This window comes from Triticum urartu, chromosome 5 (genome assembly GCF_003073215.2).
Source record: "Triticum urartu cultivar G1812 chromosome 5, Tu2.1, whole genome shotgun sequence".
NCBI lineage: Eukaryota > Viridiplantae > Streptophyta > Magnoliopsida > Poales > Poaceae > Triticum > Triticum urartu.
In genome coordinates, this window is record NC_053026.1 from 526,337,659 (window position 1) to 526,356,980 (window position 19,322).

Sequence of the window (19,322 nt, forward strand, 5' to 3'; positions counted from 1 at the left end):
TCGCTGTGTCTCAAAAGGTAAAACAAATTAAAGAAACATTCTGACTTGGGCCAGCAACAGCAAGAGGCCTAATACCCAAGCACCTGGGCAGGCCCATGACCAGTCAATCGTCGCGGCTTGGGCTCAAACCGGACGAGAAACCCTCACCGCCGGGACGGGGGCGGGGATCGCACGTCCAGCTCCATCACGGCGGACGGCGACGCAAGGGCTAGGAGGAGGACGACGACGAGGTCCAGGTCACGCACAGCGTCTTCGTCGACTTCGCCGGCCGGCTGCCGACCGCTAGGGTAAGAGCTGAAGTGTCTCTAGTACATTACTCCCTCCGTTTTTATTTAGTCCGCATATTAGCTTTGGTCAAAGTCAAGCTTTGTAAGTTTTGACTAAGTTTATATACAAAAATATTAATATATACAATAAAAAAATCAATACCACTAGATTCATTATTGAATGTACTTTCACATCATATAGATTTGTTATGGTAAATGTTTATATATTTTTCTATAAACTTGGTCAAACTTTGCAAAGTTTGACTTCGGTCAAACCTAATATGCAGACTAAATAAAAACAGAGGGAGTACTTACTTTGGGGCAAGGCTGGTTTATAGATCCCGGCCTTACTAATTAGCAGGGTTATCCACCAAGCGAAAGTAGCAGTAGAGCAAGGTAGAGCCGTAGAGACAGTATCCTAGTGATCGCTCATATGCATCCAAATCCAATGTAGATTTCTCAGCTCCTGTAGTTTGATAACAGCTATCGGTCAAAGAAGTCTGCGTCTGTTTTTTTTTTCAATTCTGTTCCCAACACTACTCCAATCTGTTAGAACTCTTTTCGTATGAAGTGAAATGTGCCATTTGCATGGGACCCATCGCTAAATGATGTATGAATTGCATAGAATCGATGGGATTTGAACACGGCTACTGAATCCAATTAACCAGTGAGCTACATTGGCTCTTTTGGTCGTATACTTACCCTGTCTAAAATCGTATGTTGTTCCCGAATTCCAGATGCCTTAATTTGAATATGACCAAAAATAAAATAAAAACTTCATCCGACATTTCTGAAATATGCCTTTATTCGGAATTTCGTGAAATTTCAGTCAAAAAAGCAAAATGGGCAAAATCTGAAGTGGTAAAAACAACATTTTGTTTCTTTTATTGAAAGGCTTCCACAAAACAGTGAATTCATAAAAAATTACAATTTTGAAAAACTAAATAAAGAAGCTGCTCACCAATTGTTCATGCCAATAGACTTGCACCGACCAAAAACCACAACCACACTTAGACATGAGCTGAAGTTCAATAAACAAATACATTAAGATACTCTTGCTTGAAATACAAATCACAACCATAGACACACAGTCGACATGCTTCATGCCAAAAGCAACGAAACGATATGAGTTAGGCGACCAAAACAGTTATGGTGTCTGCACGTGCTCCGTAGTAGTGTGATCTGCAAAGGACATGCAACGAAATCATCTTAGACGTCATCGCAGCTATCTTGGCAACTGCAGCTCATCATACTGCTAGAGCAAAAATAGTACTGAAATATCATAAATGTTAATCAACAATTTTGTAATGGGGAAAAAGAGAAATAGTACCTTTGTTCGAAATGGGGGCAGAGCTCAAGCTGTTTCTTTAATTCACTCACAAGAGAAGGGATGCATGATATGTCCTTACCACCAACCCCAACACCGCAGAGGAACAGCTCAAATCTCTCAGCTCTTCCAGCAGTGTTTGCCACTTCTTTCAGCTGCTCATACACTCCACATTGTAGGAATATTTCTCTGTAGTTGCTGTTCTTTTGTACCATCCAGGTCATGAGTTCAAGTGTAGATCGCCTTATGCTAGGAAAATCGGTAGTTGTATACTTGTACAATTCGAGTATTTTGTTAAGCTTCATGACCAATGTGTCCAGAGTAAGATTGGTACCCTCTAGTGTTTTGGCAAAACCACATGCATTCAGGCCTTTGCAAATCTGGAAAGTGAGGCCTATAAAACTCTCAAGCACCTTTCCCGATTCAACCCAAGGGCCATCATTCTTTATGGACATACATAATATATTCAACAAAAGAAGAAGAAGTTATTTTGAAGGAAAAAAAATCAGTAATTCAAGCCAGCTACAGGTGAAGTACAAAAGATGTGCTTTCTTACACGAGATAAGTTTTCACTGGTACATGCTGAACGCTCCAACTTGGCCACCTCATCAACTATGGCATTTAGCACCTGATCATTTTACAAACAAAAAGAAAAATATCATTTTTGCCGAATCACTGCTCTGAAATACTCCATATATGCAAATTTGCAGTCCAAGGAAAACAAAGGTGGTCGGGGCACGAAAATGAGGCAGAACATGTAGATTACAGGCTGTGCGTAAAGAAATAGAAAAAAAGAGTTAATTAAACAAAGTTACCTCTGGCAGTGCTCCGTCTATTACTGGTATGTGATGAGTAGAATTTGCTGTCACTCCATGGGCACGCAGATTCTGTAGGAGCTTTGCATGCAGGCTTCTTGTGCGCCCTCCACCCTCAGCACAGATTATCTTCTTGACTACCCGCGACGTTTCAGGGTGAAGATTGCGTTCCTGTAAGCGGGCCTGCATCCTCCTCCTTTTCTCCTCTCGGTCCTCCTGGAAGAGCATCCCCACTATTGTCTTCATCTCATCCTCAGCGATCTCTTGTAGGACGGCCGCGGCATTTTTCTCACATCCACTAGTTAGCACAATTAGTGCTTTGGCAGCCGCCTCACAGCGGTTCTCCTGCTCCGCTGAAAGTAGATCATCCAGATCAAGATCTTGCACGGCGATCTGCTGCTTCTGCATCCATGATGGCAAAATTTGATCCAGGCCAAGTGCTCCTATGAAGGCCGTGGTCGGTACAGAGAAGCTTGGATCTTGCAGAACATTCTTCTCCTCGATGGACGACTTAATCTGGTTCAGCTGATCCCTGGTAGTGTACTCAAGAAGCAGTAACTTGGCAGCCACTTTGGTGATATCTACGTGTGGCTCCTTGGAGAGAAGACACTCCTTGAGCTTCCTTATGATCTGAGGTGATCCCCCAATCTCTTGCTTTTGATCTTCATTCAGTGCTAAGCATGCTATGACTCTTGCTGCTCCCACGTGCTCCAAGATTGTCCCGCTGTCGGTCAGGAGGTTCATATATTTTGCGGCCTTTTCCCTGAGGCCCTTCCCAACATCACCAGGCTTGGCAACCAGCTTGCTCAAGATTTTGAGCGACATGCCAACAATAATCTGTTGGTCAATCATCTGTATGGCAGTGGGAGGGATGTCCTCTTCTCTTTCAAGCAGAGGAATAATCTCTTGTTCAATCCAAGAGTCGGAGATGCTGCTGCCACGCCCACGCTGGTTGAGGTTGGTGAGGTCTATGATCTTGGGCAGTAGATCACTGAGGTCGCCCTTGGCCTGCCGACAGTTCTGTTGGTTATCTGTGAGCTTGTCTAGGATGCGCAAGCCAAACCAGACGAGATCCACATCCATGTTGCTTGCCGTCTCCACCAGGGAAGAAGAGATGAGAGACATGGCTTGAGGACAAGTGTCGACCGGAATGTCTGGAGCTAGTTTGAGAACTACTCTTGCAGCATGGCCTCTCATTTCCTTCTCGTCTGGTGTCCTAACCAAGCCTAGCACCCCGACCAGCCTCCCCAAAGAGTCAGCGTCGAGAGATGCTCGAAGCCTCGTGAGGGCCAGGCTGTTGTACTCCACTGATCTGAGGATGCGGTCCATGGCTCGGATCCCAACCAACTGGTCATCCACAGTGGAGTCAGACACCACCAACTTCATGGCGAAGGTGATGAGGTTCATCTTGAGGGTGGTGCGCACATTCCCAGTGATGAACTCTAGGTAGTTATCACTCAGGTAGCGGTACATTATTTCTCGGCCGGACGACCCAAATAATCTATACTTGACTCTGATGTGGAACCCTAACAGCGAATCCGGGCTCAGCCGCATGATGATGAAGATGATGCTCTGGGCGAGCACCAGCCCGTAGAAGATGTTCAGGGACAGCCTGATGTTCTGGTGGTCCGCCGCGTCTCTGTCCTTGGGGTCCACGTAGTCCTGCTTCTTGAGACGCCCAAAGGACACGGCAATGCATATGGCAACAGCGGCGATCTCGACCAGCCGCATGACCACAAGGATGACCACCCCGAGGCATCTTTTGGACATGGTCAGCTCCTCAAAATGTTTATGTTTTCTAACCTGCAGCCTGTTTCTTCTCGTGCCTCTAGACTGGTTTTGTTGTTGTTGTTGATAATGCTGGATTCTTCTTCTCCACAAACTGGGTTGTTGCTCCTTCTTATCTGCCGACTTCAAAGCGTCTATCAGCAATCCTGGTGTGCGTATGAAAATTTGGTATGTGGGATCCTCGTAACCACCCAGGACCCTGTCAATCCATTGTGAGTTGAGTCGCCACTCTTACAAATACATCTATATATAATTACTAGAGAAACCCTCGTCGCTAACAGCATATCACATCAGCTTGACCTGACGCTGATAGGGCTAATGTCGCCGGGTTTTGAGCTTACCATCACCATTGGGTCCAGCTAAAATCTCACGGCAATCATGGTTTACCGATATCAGTAGCTATTCTGAAACAATGGCTATAGTTAAGCCATTGATCTCAGCTTGGCTCGGTAGCGATAATAATAGTGCAATCAGTTTTTTTTTTTGAGACAACCGCGCGAAACTTTATTAACCCGTCACAATGTTTACAGGGATGAAGGGAAGATCTCCTGGATGGCCTAACCAAACATGGCGGCCTAAACCAAGAGTAAGAGAATGTTTCGCTAGGCTGTGAGCTTCAAAATTTGAGCTCCTAAATTCATGAACTATATCACATGAAATATAAGATGAAGATCTAACTGACACTTCCTTCAAAACCGCTCCATAAGAAGCACGGCTGTCACCTTTCAAATCATCGATCACCACCTTGCAATCCGAAGCAATATGGACACGTCGAATGTACAGATCATCAGCAAGTGCCAACGCTTCCCTTATAGCCAACGCTTCAAGTGTGGGTGGATCATCAATGTGATGATAACTTGATCACCCACTATCTAAGGGCATCGTTACTCCTATTACCCAACCTACGCACGAGCTTTGGGCCGGCCCATATGCAGGGCATGGCCCCCTTGTTTTTTGTGTTTTCTTTTCTGTTTTTGTTCTGCTACTTAAAAGAATGTTTGGGATTTAAAAAAATTGAATTTTAAAAACTGTTACACAATAAAAAAATCTTCATGAATTTGACAGATGTTCCTAGACGTTAAAAAATGAAATTAAAATTTTCATTAATTTGATTATTTTTTCTGAATTTCAGTTTTTTTGCGAATTTGAAAAATGTGTTCCGAATTTCAAGAAAATGTTCGCAAATTTGAAATATGTGCCTGGATTAAAAAATTATTCATGACTGATAAAAATAGTTTTGAATTCAAAAAATATTCGTAGATTTCATAAATTGTTTGTGAATTTGAAAATATGTCCCTGGATTTAAAAAATAGTTCATTATTCTGAAAAAGTTCCAAATTCAAGAAACGTGCATTCTTTTATGAAATTTTTTCGGATTTGAATTTTTTTCATGAATTTGAAAAAATGTAATTCCAAAAATTATTTATGCATTTGATTTTTTTCTATTAAAAAACTAGAAAAAACTTAAAGAAAAAGTAAAAACAATTTGAGAAGATTCTAAAACCTTCCCAAAACTAGAATGGGAGTGTTCCTAAAACATCTACTGCACTTCTATTTCACCCCGTTCAACACAGAGTAAATAAGTGGGCCGACCCAGAAAAGAGGGGACACGGCTAGGGGATTTAAGTTTGGTGGTTATCCACCGACCTATGCGACAAATAGGATTCGCCGTCCAGCTAGCCCAAGTCATCCCTTCTTATTCTTCTGTAATTATCTTACGGTGTTGAGATCATCACCCTCTCTTCCCCTTTCTTTATTTTATTTTCACTTAGCCGAGCCCAACGGCTGGGTGTTGGCTTGATGTACATATGTGATCCTGGGGCATCACTAGTTGGTAGATGCCCCTTGGATGGGCCTCCTAGATGGGGCGCGCAAGGGCTAGCCGCATGTGAAAAGCACAATTTGTGCTTCATGCAGTGAGACGCTAGTTATAGGGAATCACATGTGTCCTCCATGGTGGAGCATAAGTGTGTCCGCGCAGAAGCACAACTGTACTCCTCGTGAAGCACAAGTGCGGGAGCATAAGTCCATTATGCTGGAGCATGTAATGCACTACACGGGAGCACACAAGTGCAGTACATGAGGAACACGCAATCGCTACACAGAGGGAGTGCAATTACACTATCACTGGGAGTACAAGTTCACTACAGTAGAGCACAAGTTACATAAAGAAAGAGTTTGTTGAAACCTATCAATGTATGATCTAGCTTTGAAGATCACAACGAGTAAAACAATGATGAAAAGGTTCGTAATTTGGATGGCAAGTTGAAGAGATGTTTCATTTAAAGAAACGGATCTAGCAAAAAAAAGACAGTACCAACCCTCTTCATCACCCTCGCATGGCAAACAAATCCACCACCAGAGGGGTTGGGGGTACCCTTTGCAAGAGTTTCTTTCCTTTTTTGTGAAAGAAAGTTACTCTTTAACTAGTGATTTCGTACGCGGAAACATATGAAATCTGGCACATGACATACGTTAATATGAAAATTCCTTCCAATCTATTTAAAATTTGAATTCCCATGGAGAGTTGACTTCCTAGGTGTGAGGCCCAAATTAAGTTTTTGTACGAATTAAGATGATTTTCAAATTATCAAATTATGAGAAGAGCAAATGACCTCTCAAGAATGCGTCATCGAGTCATAAATGTTGAATCATAGATGGGCTTTGGCCCATATAAGACAACAATTCTTGATTAATCTTCAAGGCCTATGTAGGTGAGTGGTGAGAAATTTAGTACCACCTTACTAGTTGAGACCCTTAATAAGGGTTGATCTACCACATGCCATTCAGAGTGTGAGAAGATGAGTGGTATACGCGCACTCCTCCACCTGCCTCGCGCGAGTCGTGTTTCGTGAATGAACCGAGCTCATATTTATGCGCTTTATTTTTGCCGGTCAAGAATGGTTAATTAATTCCAGATTAATTAACGAGTCGCTAAGGGAAGTGCCACTTTCCAAGACGAGCTCATGCCCATCTACCCGACGACCTATATACGAAGGCATTGACCAATGCAGCCAACACACTCACTCCCTCCTCGCGCAACCCTAGCCGTCCTCTACTATTCCTCTCACTATGCTGTATCCGGCGATCCCATCCTGATGACTGTGTGCACGGTTGGTCAGGAGAGTAGGTGTCTCCGAAACCCTGTCCTTCGAGATCTTGCTCGGGAGAGGGACAGTAAGGTTTTTGAGGAACGTTTCGGCGTGGCTGCTCCCGATTTTTTCCCATCTCCATCATCTGCTTGGACTACTTCCCCTGCATTGGCTTCATGGTCAATGACAACAATGACAAGAAGAAGGCTGCAGGAGAGGCTGAAGCCGCTGCTTCTGCTGCAGCCTTAGCCTGGCCTACTGGAGGGTATGATTTGTTCATCCCCTACTTGCTCGTTCATGTGCTAGCCGTATATATTATGTTCATAGATGATCCGGTTCTATGCTACATACGTGCTCACATATTTACTATCGATATTTACTCATGGATTAGATTACCGACAATGTGCTAATATTTTCAGCAATAAACACCCTACGAAAAACACCTCCAATCGACATGTTCTATCACTAAACTAAGCATGGATAGCTAAGCGTGCTGCCACCCGCCAGCCTAAATATTTGGTGATTTTGTGACGTATAAAATTTAAAATAGAGAGGACGAGACGATATTTTGTATACGTACCCGATTGATTCGACGAAAGCGATGATGGTGACGTACCAAAAGTCCTGCTTTTTAATGAGGACCGCGAATCCACCGAGCAGGACAACAGTCGCCCAGATGGTCGCCAGCGTGCCCAGGCCGTTCATGGCCTTGGAAACGAATGCCTTGCAGAGAATGGCGAGGTTGAGCCATTCTTCTGGCAGCAAGGTCGCCTCCTCCTCCTTCTCACGAGCAGCGGGGGAATCCACCATGGTTTCTAGCTTGGGTGACCAGCAGCTTGCAACCGCGCACAACACTAATGTTCACGTACATACATATATAAGGGTGCAGGTTTTGCATCTACGACGAGCTGTCAAGGTGGGTCTTTTTCTTTTGTAGCTTACAAGCTATTTTGGATCAATACGAGAGACGAAAACGCAAGCAAAGATTAAAGGGGACTTCATGTGCGACAAAGAGCACCGCCCTCCTCTGGTCCCTAATCTAACAGGACGAATGGAAATGATCACAGTCATTTAGGCCTGTCCTGTACCGTGATATGTACAGATGCCTCGACATGGCTTTCGGAAAATCACCAGGACACGGAAATCAAGGGTTCCACCCAACAAAAGAGGAGGCAGCTTGTTCTCCACTTATTATTGTTGTAATGATCCTTCACTCACGGTGCCACATCGAGTAGTTCTAGATCCAGGATTTGGTGACAAGCGGAGGAAACTTGGCGGAGAAGAAGAACCAGCATGAAATAGGTTGAGTTCAACTCCGTTTCAGATTAATGTCTAATGTCTCTCACACTGCTTAATACTTTTTTTAGAGGGAGAGGGTGCTCCGTACGTAGGGAGAGGGACCCCGCTCTTGTTCTTGTAAGGTTAAATGTCTTCATTGGCGATGGTTGTTGCACCGGCGCGCTGGTCCTGTGGGGTCTACGAACGATGACTTCCTGACTGTTTACTTCAACAACGTTTGACTAGCTCTAATGAGGGAGGGTGATGACGGCGCCGCACCTTCGACTTTGCTCTATTGCTTGTAATTATCGCTAGGTTATCCACAGACCTGATTGTAACTTTTGTTGCCTCTAGTGTTCTTTGTACTCCCCTGATTGATTATGAATAGATCTAAAGTTTCTTCTACAAAAAGGCTCTAAATTGGGCGTTGTGGCCCGCCTAGTAGTTGGGCTCACTTGCCGATGCCCATGTGCATCTTCACTCGCATGTACTCCCATGGGCCTGACAAATGTTTTTGTGGGCTTTGCTTCACTACCCTCACCTCCCTCCTACCGCGAGTTTCAGAGGAAACATTGAAGGCAAAGGCTTATTGCCTGAAAAAATGTTTGCAAACCAAAATAAAGAGTGGTTTAGCTATTACGAACTTGAATGTTCAAAACAATTGCCTACCTATGACATTTGTTGTCAAGCTCTTACGTTTTCCAAACACTCCTTGGGTAAGCTGGTTTTCTTCATAACATCCCATATGCCTACCAAACTTCAACAACCATACATGCTTTCTTTAGAAAATTGTCAAGACGCATGTTCCCACGCTAAAGAAAGTTCCTTTGTCGTCACAAATGATGGCAATGCCACATTCTTCTTGTCCGACACCTGCCTCACTAGCTACCCTCACTAGTAGAAAACGGGCCTATTGTCCCGGTTCATAAGGACCTTTTGTCCCGGTTCCTGAACCGGGACTAAAGGGTCGGTACTAATGCCCTGTCCCTTTAGTCCCGCTTCAATCCAGAACCGGGACAGATGGGCCTCAACGTGGCCTGTGCGCGGAGCCCAGGCAGGAGGGCCTTTGGTCCCGGTTGGTGGCACCAACCGGGACCAATAGGCATCCACGCGTCAGCATTTCTGTGGCTGGGTTTTTTTTTGAAAGGGGGGGGGGTTGGGGGTTTTGGGGGGTTAATTTAGGTGTTTCATATATTGTGTTAGCTAGCTATAATTAATAGAGAGAAGTGTCCTCTCTTATGTCCGTGCTTGGTCGACACTACGTACTATACATACGTATAGAGAGGACTAGACACGCTAGCTAGCTAGTAAGCAAACGAAGGAAACAGAAGATCGTCATGAACATATATGCATACAGAGAGAAGTGATATCGACCACCTCTCCTTCTCCGAGAGATTGGTCGAACAACAAGTTCTGGTATATCTATCCGACACTACCGGCTACATATATACAATAATTATCTCTTACAAATATAATCTCCTAACATACGGACGCATGGTCCACATAGTATTCTCCGTCTTCAGCGATCACGTGGTCAAGAAAGAATGCCGCCAATTCCTCTTGAATTGCTCGCATGCGAGCTGGTGCTAGGAGTTCATCCCGCTTCCGAAACATCTAATTTGAAGAAGGGGGTCAATACATATATATATGAATGAATGAAACTCAACACAAATGATGGTAATAAAATAAAATTGTGAATGTTGTTATTTACGCACTTCATATTGTTCGTCAGAGTAGCCCCGCTCACAGGTCGTGTGGCGGATGGACTCGCAAACGTAGTATCCACAGAAATCATTCCCTTGTTCCTGCCACAACCACTTTACAAGAAATAGAGGTCAATCAAACTGATAAGCAAGAATGCCAAATGGTATTGATGAAACTAGAGCTTGAATCACTAGGAGATGCGCGGAACATGCTACTATAGTACTTACTTTCGGGTGTCTAAATTGCAGCTTCTTCGGCAGCTCCGGAGCTTTTTTGGTGAATTTTCTCCAAACCCTGCCAGACAAAGAAAACAATTACTTGATATATCAGGAAATGAACAAAGTTGCTAATATGGTGGATAATAATCAATTTAACTTACTTCTCGAGTATTTGAGTCATGTTCGCATAGTCCTGGGGATCTTTTCGTCTCGAGTCTAAAACGGTTACTAGTCCCTGCTCAAGCTTAATCTCTAGGAGAATATAGTGGAAACTGCACACACATGCATAACTCATCAATTACATTACTATAACCTTGACTAATATATAAGGGAAACTGAATATGCACAAGACAGTAACACTCACTTGAAGTTGTAAGGAAAGAGTATTACATCTTTCTTTTCATTTATTACCAACGATCGTAGCAAGTTGGCCTCGGTATCTGCGGCATGAAATTTAACCTGAGTTGCATCTATGGGATTTGTGTTAATGAACCCAATATCACCGATTTGTCTTTTCTTCAATTCGACGATCTTCAATCTGCATAATATAGTGAGGATAATTATAAATACATGCAATGAAAGAGCTGAGCTATATAGAGAGACTTAATGACAGAAGTAATACTACTTACAGACAGTAGCAGGTGACCGTTGCTTTATCGAGGGCCAAATGATTGAAAAACTGAAAGAACTCCTCAAATGGAACAGGCAACAGTTCAATTCCAACGAGGTCATGCTCCTTTTTAACTCTCACATACAAAGTACTCCTTCCCCCAGACTCTCTGCAGATTTTCAAGTACCAATCATGCAATCTTCGCATCATCGTTGATAGAGATCTTTCATCTTTGACGAGAGGCTTCCCGTACTCGTATCTTTGTATCTGCACCTCCATGAAATCATAATGTACATCGTCGGGTAGGTAATCTCTAAGATTGCTATAACCGGGCACCATCCTCGGATCATTAGCGACGATGTCACTAGGCACCTTGAGCGGGGGGCACGATTGCTTCGCTTGTTCGCCGAGCTGGGCAATTTGTTTCCCAGCTCGTCGTTCTTTCAGCCTTTGATCACCGACAGTACTTCCCGACCGCTCCGCTTTGGCAAATGCCTTTCCAATAATGCGCTCATAGTTGCCTTTCGGCGGAGACTTGGGTGGTTTTGTCAGGGCAGCCAGAGTGCGCCTCGCTTTCATCGGATCTACCTTCTCCTTCGGAGGTGGATGTTTCTTTGCTTTCACCCCTTCAAAGAAGTTCCTCACTTCTTCTCGCGTGATCTCGGCATTCTCCTCCGGGGTCCTCTCGTATGGTAACTTCTTTGGAGTCTTCAGAGAAGGACCGAATCTGTATGTCCTCCCGCCTTTGGCTGTACTGCTAGACGCCGACAGAGCAGACGGAGTGGCTGTCTTCTTTACTTGCTTACGAGGGGAGGAGAAGGACTACGACACGCCGGAGCAGCCGAAGCGGCGACGGGTCTCTTCCGCCCTTGCTGATGAGGCGGAGAAGGAGGAGGCTGGCTGCTCGGGCGTGCCGGCGCAGGCGGAGAAGGAGGCGGAGTGCCGCCACGCGCCGGAGAAGGAGTTGGCCGAGTGCCCTGATCGTCACTCGCCGGAGGAGGAGGCGGTGGAGGAGGCGGAGTGCGCTGACTCGCCGGAGGAGGAGGAGGAGGCGGAGGCGTCCAGTTCGGAAGGTTGATGAGCACCTTCCGCCATAGGCATGGAGTCTTTAGAGCAGAACCTAGCCGAGTCTCCCCTTCACTGGTAGGGTGGTCAAGTTGGAGGTCCTCAAATCCCTCCGTTATTTCATCGACCATCACCCTAGCATATCCTTCTGGAATCGGCCGGCAGTGAAAAGTTGCGCCGGGTTCAGTAGGAAAAACAGAGCCAACAGCCGCCTTGACCTTCATATTAATCCATTGCGTCATACGGTGGCAATTTCGAGACTCCGTGATAGCATCCACGGGATAGCTGACAGGAGCCGTCAAGACATGCTCCGGATGAAGCAGCTCGGTGGAAGCCACGCTGCTTCTCCGCTGAGATGGCGGGGTAGCTTCGGGGGAAGCTTCGGCAGTTCGTTTGCTGCGATTTGCTTCTCGTTCCTCTATCGCTTGTACCCTAGCGTGCAGCGCCTGCAGTTGGGTTTGCTCCACTTTCTTCCTCCTCTCGTGGCATTTGTAACCGCCTGCGTCCGGAAACCCAGCCTTCCACGGAATGGAGCCTGGCGTGCCTCGTGTCCGTCCAGGGTGCTCAGGACTCCCGAGGGCCATTGTGAGCTCGTCGTTCTCTTTGTCTGGAACGAACGTCCCTTGCTGCGCTGCTTCGATATAGTGCTTAAGCCTCTTGACTGGTATTTCCATTTGGTCGTCCGTCCAAATGCACTTCCCTGATACAGGGTCCAAGGTTCCGCCAGCCCCGAAGAACCAAGTCCGGCAACGGTCTGGCCAGTTAATTGTCTCTGGTTCGATCCCTTTATCAACCAGACCATTCTCAGTCTTGGCCCACTTAGGCCGGGCTGCGAGGTAGCCACCTGACCCCGTGCGATGGTGATGCTTCTTCGCAGCATTTTGCTTGTTTGTCGCCGACATCTTCTTACTCTTTTCCGATGTCTTGTGGGCCACAAATGCGGGCCAGTGATCTCTGATCTTCTCATATCTGCCCTTGAATTCTGGTGTCTCTTTATTTTCGACAAACTTATTCAGCTCTTTCTTCCACCTCCTGAATAGTTCTGCCATCCTCTTAAGAGCAAAAGACTTGATTAATTGCTCTTTAACTGGCTTCTCCGGATCATCCTCTGGCGGTAGGGTGAAATTTGACTTCAGCTCAGTCCAAAGATCATTTTTCTGCATATCGTTGACATAAGACACCTCAGGGTCTTCTGTAGCCGGCTTTAACCATTGCTGGATGCTGATCGGGATCTTGTCCCTAACCAGAACCCCGCACTGAGCAACAAATGCGTTCTTTGTCCGAATGGGTTCAATCGGTTGGCCGTCGGGCGCGATTGCTATGATCTCAAACCTTTCATCCGAGCTCAACTTTTTCTTCGGGCCTCGTCTCTTTACCGAAGTTGTGCTCGATCCGGAGGGCTAGAAAAAAGAATAAAGACTTAATTAATATGTGTACATACCAAAACAATGAATGCATCAATTAGCTAGTCAGCACAAGCTTAACTAATATATATACCTGGCCGGACTCGGTTCGGTCATCGGAGACATCATCACGGTCTCCTTCTTGCACCGGCATTGGGTCACCGGAGCCGTCCTCACGGTCTCCTTTTTGCACCAGCGCATTAGGTCACCGGAGCCATCATAATCATAGCCAGCTGCTTCCAGACCATCGGTGTCGTTGAGAAACAACGAGCAGACGGCATCACTTCCTCGTGCGATTATGTCCCCCAACAACTCTTCTTGTACTTCGTCTCGGGCGTGTCCATAGTTTCTACAAATATTACAACATGGCAATTATTATTCAAACATGACAGATGGATATATTAGTGGCAAACGTAGAACTAATATTAATTAGTGGCCTCGACGCTGCTTCTCTAGGGTTTGGGGTGGCCTCGACAACGCTTCAAGGATAAAAAAAAAGAAGAAGAAGAAGAAAAAAAGAGGAGTCTTCTCCTCTTTTTTTCTTCTTCTTCCTCTTTTTTTATCGGGAACGAGGGTCGTCGAGGGTCACCGAGCGGTAGAGGAAACCCTAAATAGCAACTATCGTGGGTGTGAGATACATGTGGCCGTCGGTGTCGGACACTATATCCACGTCCCACAAGTGACATGGGCGTCGAAGCCCGCATCACTTGTGGGACGTGGATGTAGTGTCCGACACCGATGACCACATGTATCTCACACCGACGATACTTGCTATTTAGGGTTTCCTCTACCGCTCGGCGACCCTCGACGACCCTCGTTCCCGATAAAAAAAGAGGAAGAAGAAGAAAAAAAGGAGGAGAAGAACGAGGGTCGTCGAGGGTCGCCGAGCGGTAGAGGAAACCCTAAATAGCAAGTATCGTCGGTGTGAGATACATGTGGCCGTCGGTGTCGGACACTACATCCGCGTCCCACAAGTGACGTGGCACAAACCGGGACCAATGCACCCTTTAGTCCCGGTTGGTGCCACCAACCGGGACCAAAGGCCTCTTTTCAGCAGCCCAAAGGGCGGGAAGCGGCGGCCTTTGGTCCCGGTTGGTGGCACCAGCCGGGACTAAAGGGGGGCATTGGTCCCGGTTTTTGCCACGAACCGGGACCAATGCCCCCCTTTAGTCCCAGTTGGTGCCACCAACCGGGACCAATGGCCTTGCGCTGGCGCGGTGGTGGGAGTTTAGTCCCACCTCGCTAGCTGAAGAGCTCTCGCACCTGTTTATAAGCCCTGCTTTGTGTTCCCTTTCGAACTCCTCTGAACTGCAGGCTTACGGGCCTAATGAGACACTGCAATGCCTGTGGGCCTACTGGGCCTGTTGCGGGCTGCTACGTCTTGAGCTTGCGTTGGTTTTCCCCGAAGAGGAAGGGATGATGCAGCAGAGTAGCATAAGTATTTCCCTTAGTTTTTGAGAACCAAGGTATCAATCCAGTAGGAGGCCACACGCAAGTCCCTTGTACCTACACAACACAAAGAGCTCAACGCAACCAACGCGATTAGGGGTTGTCAATCCCTTCACGGTCACTTACGGAAGTGAGATCCGATAGATAATATTTTGGTATTTTTGATATAAAGATGCAAAGTGAAAAGTAAAAGGCAAAGTAAAAACAAAACAAGATTAAAGTGATGGATATTGATATGATGAGAATAGACCCGGGGGCCATAGGTTTCACTAGTGGCTTCTCTCGAGAGCATAAGTTTTCTACGGTGGGTGAACAAATTACTGTTGATCAATTGACAGAATTGAGCATAGTTATGAGAATATCTAGGCATGATCATGTATATAGGCATCACGTCCGTGACAAGTAGATCGAAACGATTCTGCATCTACTACTATTACTCCACTCATCGACCGCTATCCAGCATGCATCTAGAGTATTAAGTTAAAAACAGAGTAACTCTTTAAGCAAGATGACATGATGTAGAGAGATAAATTCATGCAATATGAAATAAATCCCATCTTGTTATCCTCGATGGCAATGATACAATACGTGTCTTGCTGCCCCTTCTGTCACTGGGAAAGAACACCGCAAGATCGAACCCAAAGCTAAGCACTTCTCCCATGGCAAGAACTACCAATCTAGTTGGCCAAACCAAACGGATAATTCGAAGAGACTTGCAAAGATAACCAATCATACATAAAAGAATTCAGAGAAGATTCAAATATTGTTCATAGATAGACTTGATCATAAACCCACAAATTCATCAGTCTCAACAAACACACCGCAAAAGAAGAAGATTACATTGAATAGATCTCCACAAGAGAGGGGGAGAACATGGTATTGAGATCCAAAAAGAGAGAAGAAGCCATCTAGCTACTAACTATGGACCCGAAGGTCTGAGGTAAACTACTCACACTTCATCGGAGAGGCTAGGATGATGTAGAAGCCCTCCGTGATGACGGCCCTCTTCTGGCGGAGCTCCGGAACAGGCCCCAAGATGGGATCTCGTGGATATAGAAAGTTGCGGCGGTGGAATTAGGTTTTTGGTTCCTGTTCTGATCGTTTGGGGGTACGTGTGTATATATATGAGGAAGAAGTACGCTGGAGGAGCAACGAGGGGCTCACGAGGAAGGGGGGCACGCCCTAGGAGGGGGGGGGACGCCCCCCACCCTCGTGACCGCCTCTTTCGTTTCTTGGAGTAGGGTCCAAGTCTCCTGGATCACGTTCGGTGAGAAAATCACGTTCCCGAAGATTTTATTCCGTTTGGACTCCATCTGATATTCTGTTTCTTCGAAACACTGAAATAGGCAAAAACATCAATTCTGGGCTGGGTCTCCGGTTAATAGGTTAGTCCCAAAAATAATATAAAAGTGGAAAATAAAGCCCAATATAGTCCAAAACAGTAGATAATATAGCATGGATCAATCAAAAATTATAGATACGTTGGAGACGTATCAGGCATCCCCAAGCTTAATTCCTGCTCGTCCTCGAGTAGGTAAATGATAAAAAGAGAATTTTTGATGCGTAGTACTACTTGGCATAATTTCAATGCAAAATTTCTTAATTGTGGTATGGATATTTAGATTAGAAAGATTCAAGACAAAAGTTCATATTGACATAAATAATAATAACACTTCAAGCATACTAATAAAGTAATTATGTCTTCTCAAAATAACATGGCCAAAGAAAGTTATCCCTACAAAATCATATAGTTTGGCTATGCTCTATATTCACCACACGAAGTATTTAAATCATGCACAACCCCGATGACAAGCCAGGCAATTGTTTCATACTCTAACTTTTTCAAAACTTTTTCAATCTTCACGCAATACATGAGCGTGAGCCATGGACATAGCACTATGTGGAATAGAATGGTGGTTGTGGAGAAGACAAAAAGAGGGGAAGATAGTCTCACATCAACTAGGCGTATCAATGGGCTATGGAGAGGCCCATCAATAGATATCAATGTGAGTGAGTAGGGATTGCCATGCAACGGATGCACTAGAGATATAAGTATATGAAAGCTCATCAAAAGAAACTAAGTGGGTGTGCATCCAACTCGCTTGCTCACGAAGACCTAGGGCAATTTGAGGAAGCCCATCATTGAAATATACAAGCCAAGTTCTATAATGATAAATTCCCACTAGTATATGAAAGTGACATAACGAGAGACTCTCTATCATGAAGATCATGGTGCTATTTTGAAGCACAAGTGTGGTAAAAGGATAGTAACATTGTCCCTTCTCTCTTTTTCTCTCATTTTTTTATTTGGGCCTTTTCTCTTTTTTTATGGCCTCTTTTTTTTCCGGAGTCTCATCCCTACTTATGGGGGAATCATAGTCTCCATCATCCTTTCCTCAGTTGGGACAATGCTCTAGAAAATGATGATCATCACACTTTTATTTTTCTTACAACTCAACAATTACAACTCGATACTTAGAACAATTATGACTCTATATGAATGCCTCCGGCGGTGTACCGGGATATGCAATGAATTAAGAGTGACATGTATGAAAGAATTATGAATGGTGGCTTTGCCACAAATACGATGTCAACTACATGATCATGCTAGCAATATGACAATGATGGAGCGTGTCATAATAAACGGAAAGGTGGAAAGTTGCATGGCAATATATCTCGGAATGGCTATGGAAATGCCATGATAGGTAGGTATGGTGGCTGTTTTGAGGAAGGTATATGGTGGGTGTATGATACCGGCGAAAGGTGCGCGGTATTAGAGAGGCTAGAAATGGTGGAAGGATGGGAAAAGGTGCATATAATCCATGGACTCAACATTAGTCATAAAGAACTCATATACTTATTGCAAAAATCTAGAAGTTATCAAAGCAAAGTATTACGCGCATGCTCCTAGGGGGATATATTGGTAGGAAAAGACCATCGCTCGTCCCCGACCGCCACTCATAAGGAAGACAATCAATAAATAAATTATGCTCCGACTTCATCACATAACGGTTCACCATACATGCATGCTACGGGAATCACAAACTTTAACACAAGTATTCTTTAAATTCACAACTACTAAACTAGCATAACTCTAATATTATCACCTCCATATCTCAAAAAAATTATCATGCTTCAATCTTCTCTTAGTATTCAACACACTCAAAAGAAAATTTCACATATCTTGAACACCAAGCATATTTATATTAAGAAAATTACCATGCTATTAAGAGACTCTCAAATTAATTTAAGTGAAGCATGAGAGATCAATAGTTTCTTTAAAACATATCCACCACCGTGCTCTAAAAGATCTAAGTGAAGCACATAGAGCAAAATTATCTAGCTCAAAATATATAAGTAAAGCACATAGAGCAAAACTACTTAGCTCAAAAGATATAAGTGAAGCACATAAAGTATTCTATCAAATTTTAATTCATGTATGGCTCTCTCAAAAGGTGATTACAGCAAGGATGATTGTGGCATACTAACAAACAAAGACACAAATAATACAAGACGCTCCAAGCAAAACACATATCATGTTGGTGAATAAAAATATAGCTCCAAGTAAATTACCGATGGAAGTGGACGAAAGAGGGGATGCCTTCCGGGGCATCCCCAAGCTTTGACTTTTTGGTGTCCTTGGATTATCTTGGGGGTGCCATGGGAATCCCCAAGCTTAGGCTCTTTCCACTCCTTGTTCCATGATCCATCAAAAGAATTCACCCAAAACTTGAAAACTTCACAACACAAAACTCAAAATAGAAAACTCGTGAGCTCCGTTAGCGAAAGAAAACAAAAGACCACTTCAAGGTACTGTAATGAACTCATTCTTTATTTATATTGGTGTTAAAGCTACTGTATTCCAACTTCTCTATGGATTATAAACTATTTTACTAACCATAGATTCATCAAAATAAGCAAACAACACACGAAAAACAGAATCTGTCAAAAACAGAACAGTCTGTAGTAATCTGTAGCTAGCGCAAGATCTGGAACCCCAAAAATTCTAAAATAAATTTCTGGACGTGAGGAATTTATCTATTAATCATCTGCAAAAAGAATAAACTAAATATCACTCTTCAAATAAAAATGACATCAGTTCTCGTGAGCGCTAAAGTTTCTGTTTTTTACAGCAAGTTCAACAAGACTTTCCCCAAGTCTTCCCAACGGTTCTACTTGGCACAAACACTAATTAAACACAAAAAAACACAACCAAAACAGAGGCTAAATAATTTATTTATTACTAAACAGGAGCAAAAAGCAAGGAATAAAAATAAAATTGGGTTGCCTCCCAACAAGCGCTATCG

The 19,322-nt window shown here is 44.4% G+C and overlaps 1 protein-coding gene across 1 annotated transcript; it reads right to left on the minus strand.

Moving 5' to 3' along the window:
• Positions 1-1,133: 1,133 nt before the first annotated feature.
• LOC125556581 lies at positions 1,134-8,126 on the minus strand. The gene is made up of 5 exons (XM_048719282.1): positions 7,869-8,126; positions 2,409-4,395; positions 2,150-2,221; positions 1,597-2,036; positions 1,134-1,448 (listed from the first exon to the last, which is right to left on the minus strand). Exons 1-5 carry the CDS (start codon positions 8,096-8,098, stop codon positions 1,397-1,399), a joined length of 2,781 nt encoding a protein of 926 aa, XP_048575239.1. The 5' UTR covers positions 8,099-8,126; the 3' UTR covers positions 1,134-1,396.
• Positions 8,127-19,322: the final 11,196 nt, after the last annotated feature.

What these genes read in the sequence shown, in the direction of transcription:
- LOC125556581 (XM_048719282.1), bottom strand. Translation starts at nt 8,098, where the DNA reads ATGGTGGATTCCCCCGCTGCTCGTGAGAAGGAGGAGGAGGCGACCTTG. An exon ending in GCTTTCGTCGAATCAATCGG is followed by an intron (nt 4,396 to 7,868) that starts GTACGTATACAA and finishes ATGGATTGACAG; the next exon opens with GGTCCTGGGTGGTTACGAGG. An exon ending in TAGACGGAGCACTGCCAGAG is followed by an intron (nt 2,222 to 2,408) that starts GTAACTTTGTTT and finishes TAAAATGATCAG; the next exon opens with GTGCTAAATGCCATAGTTGA.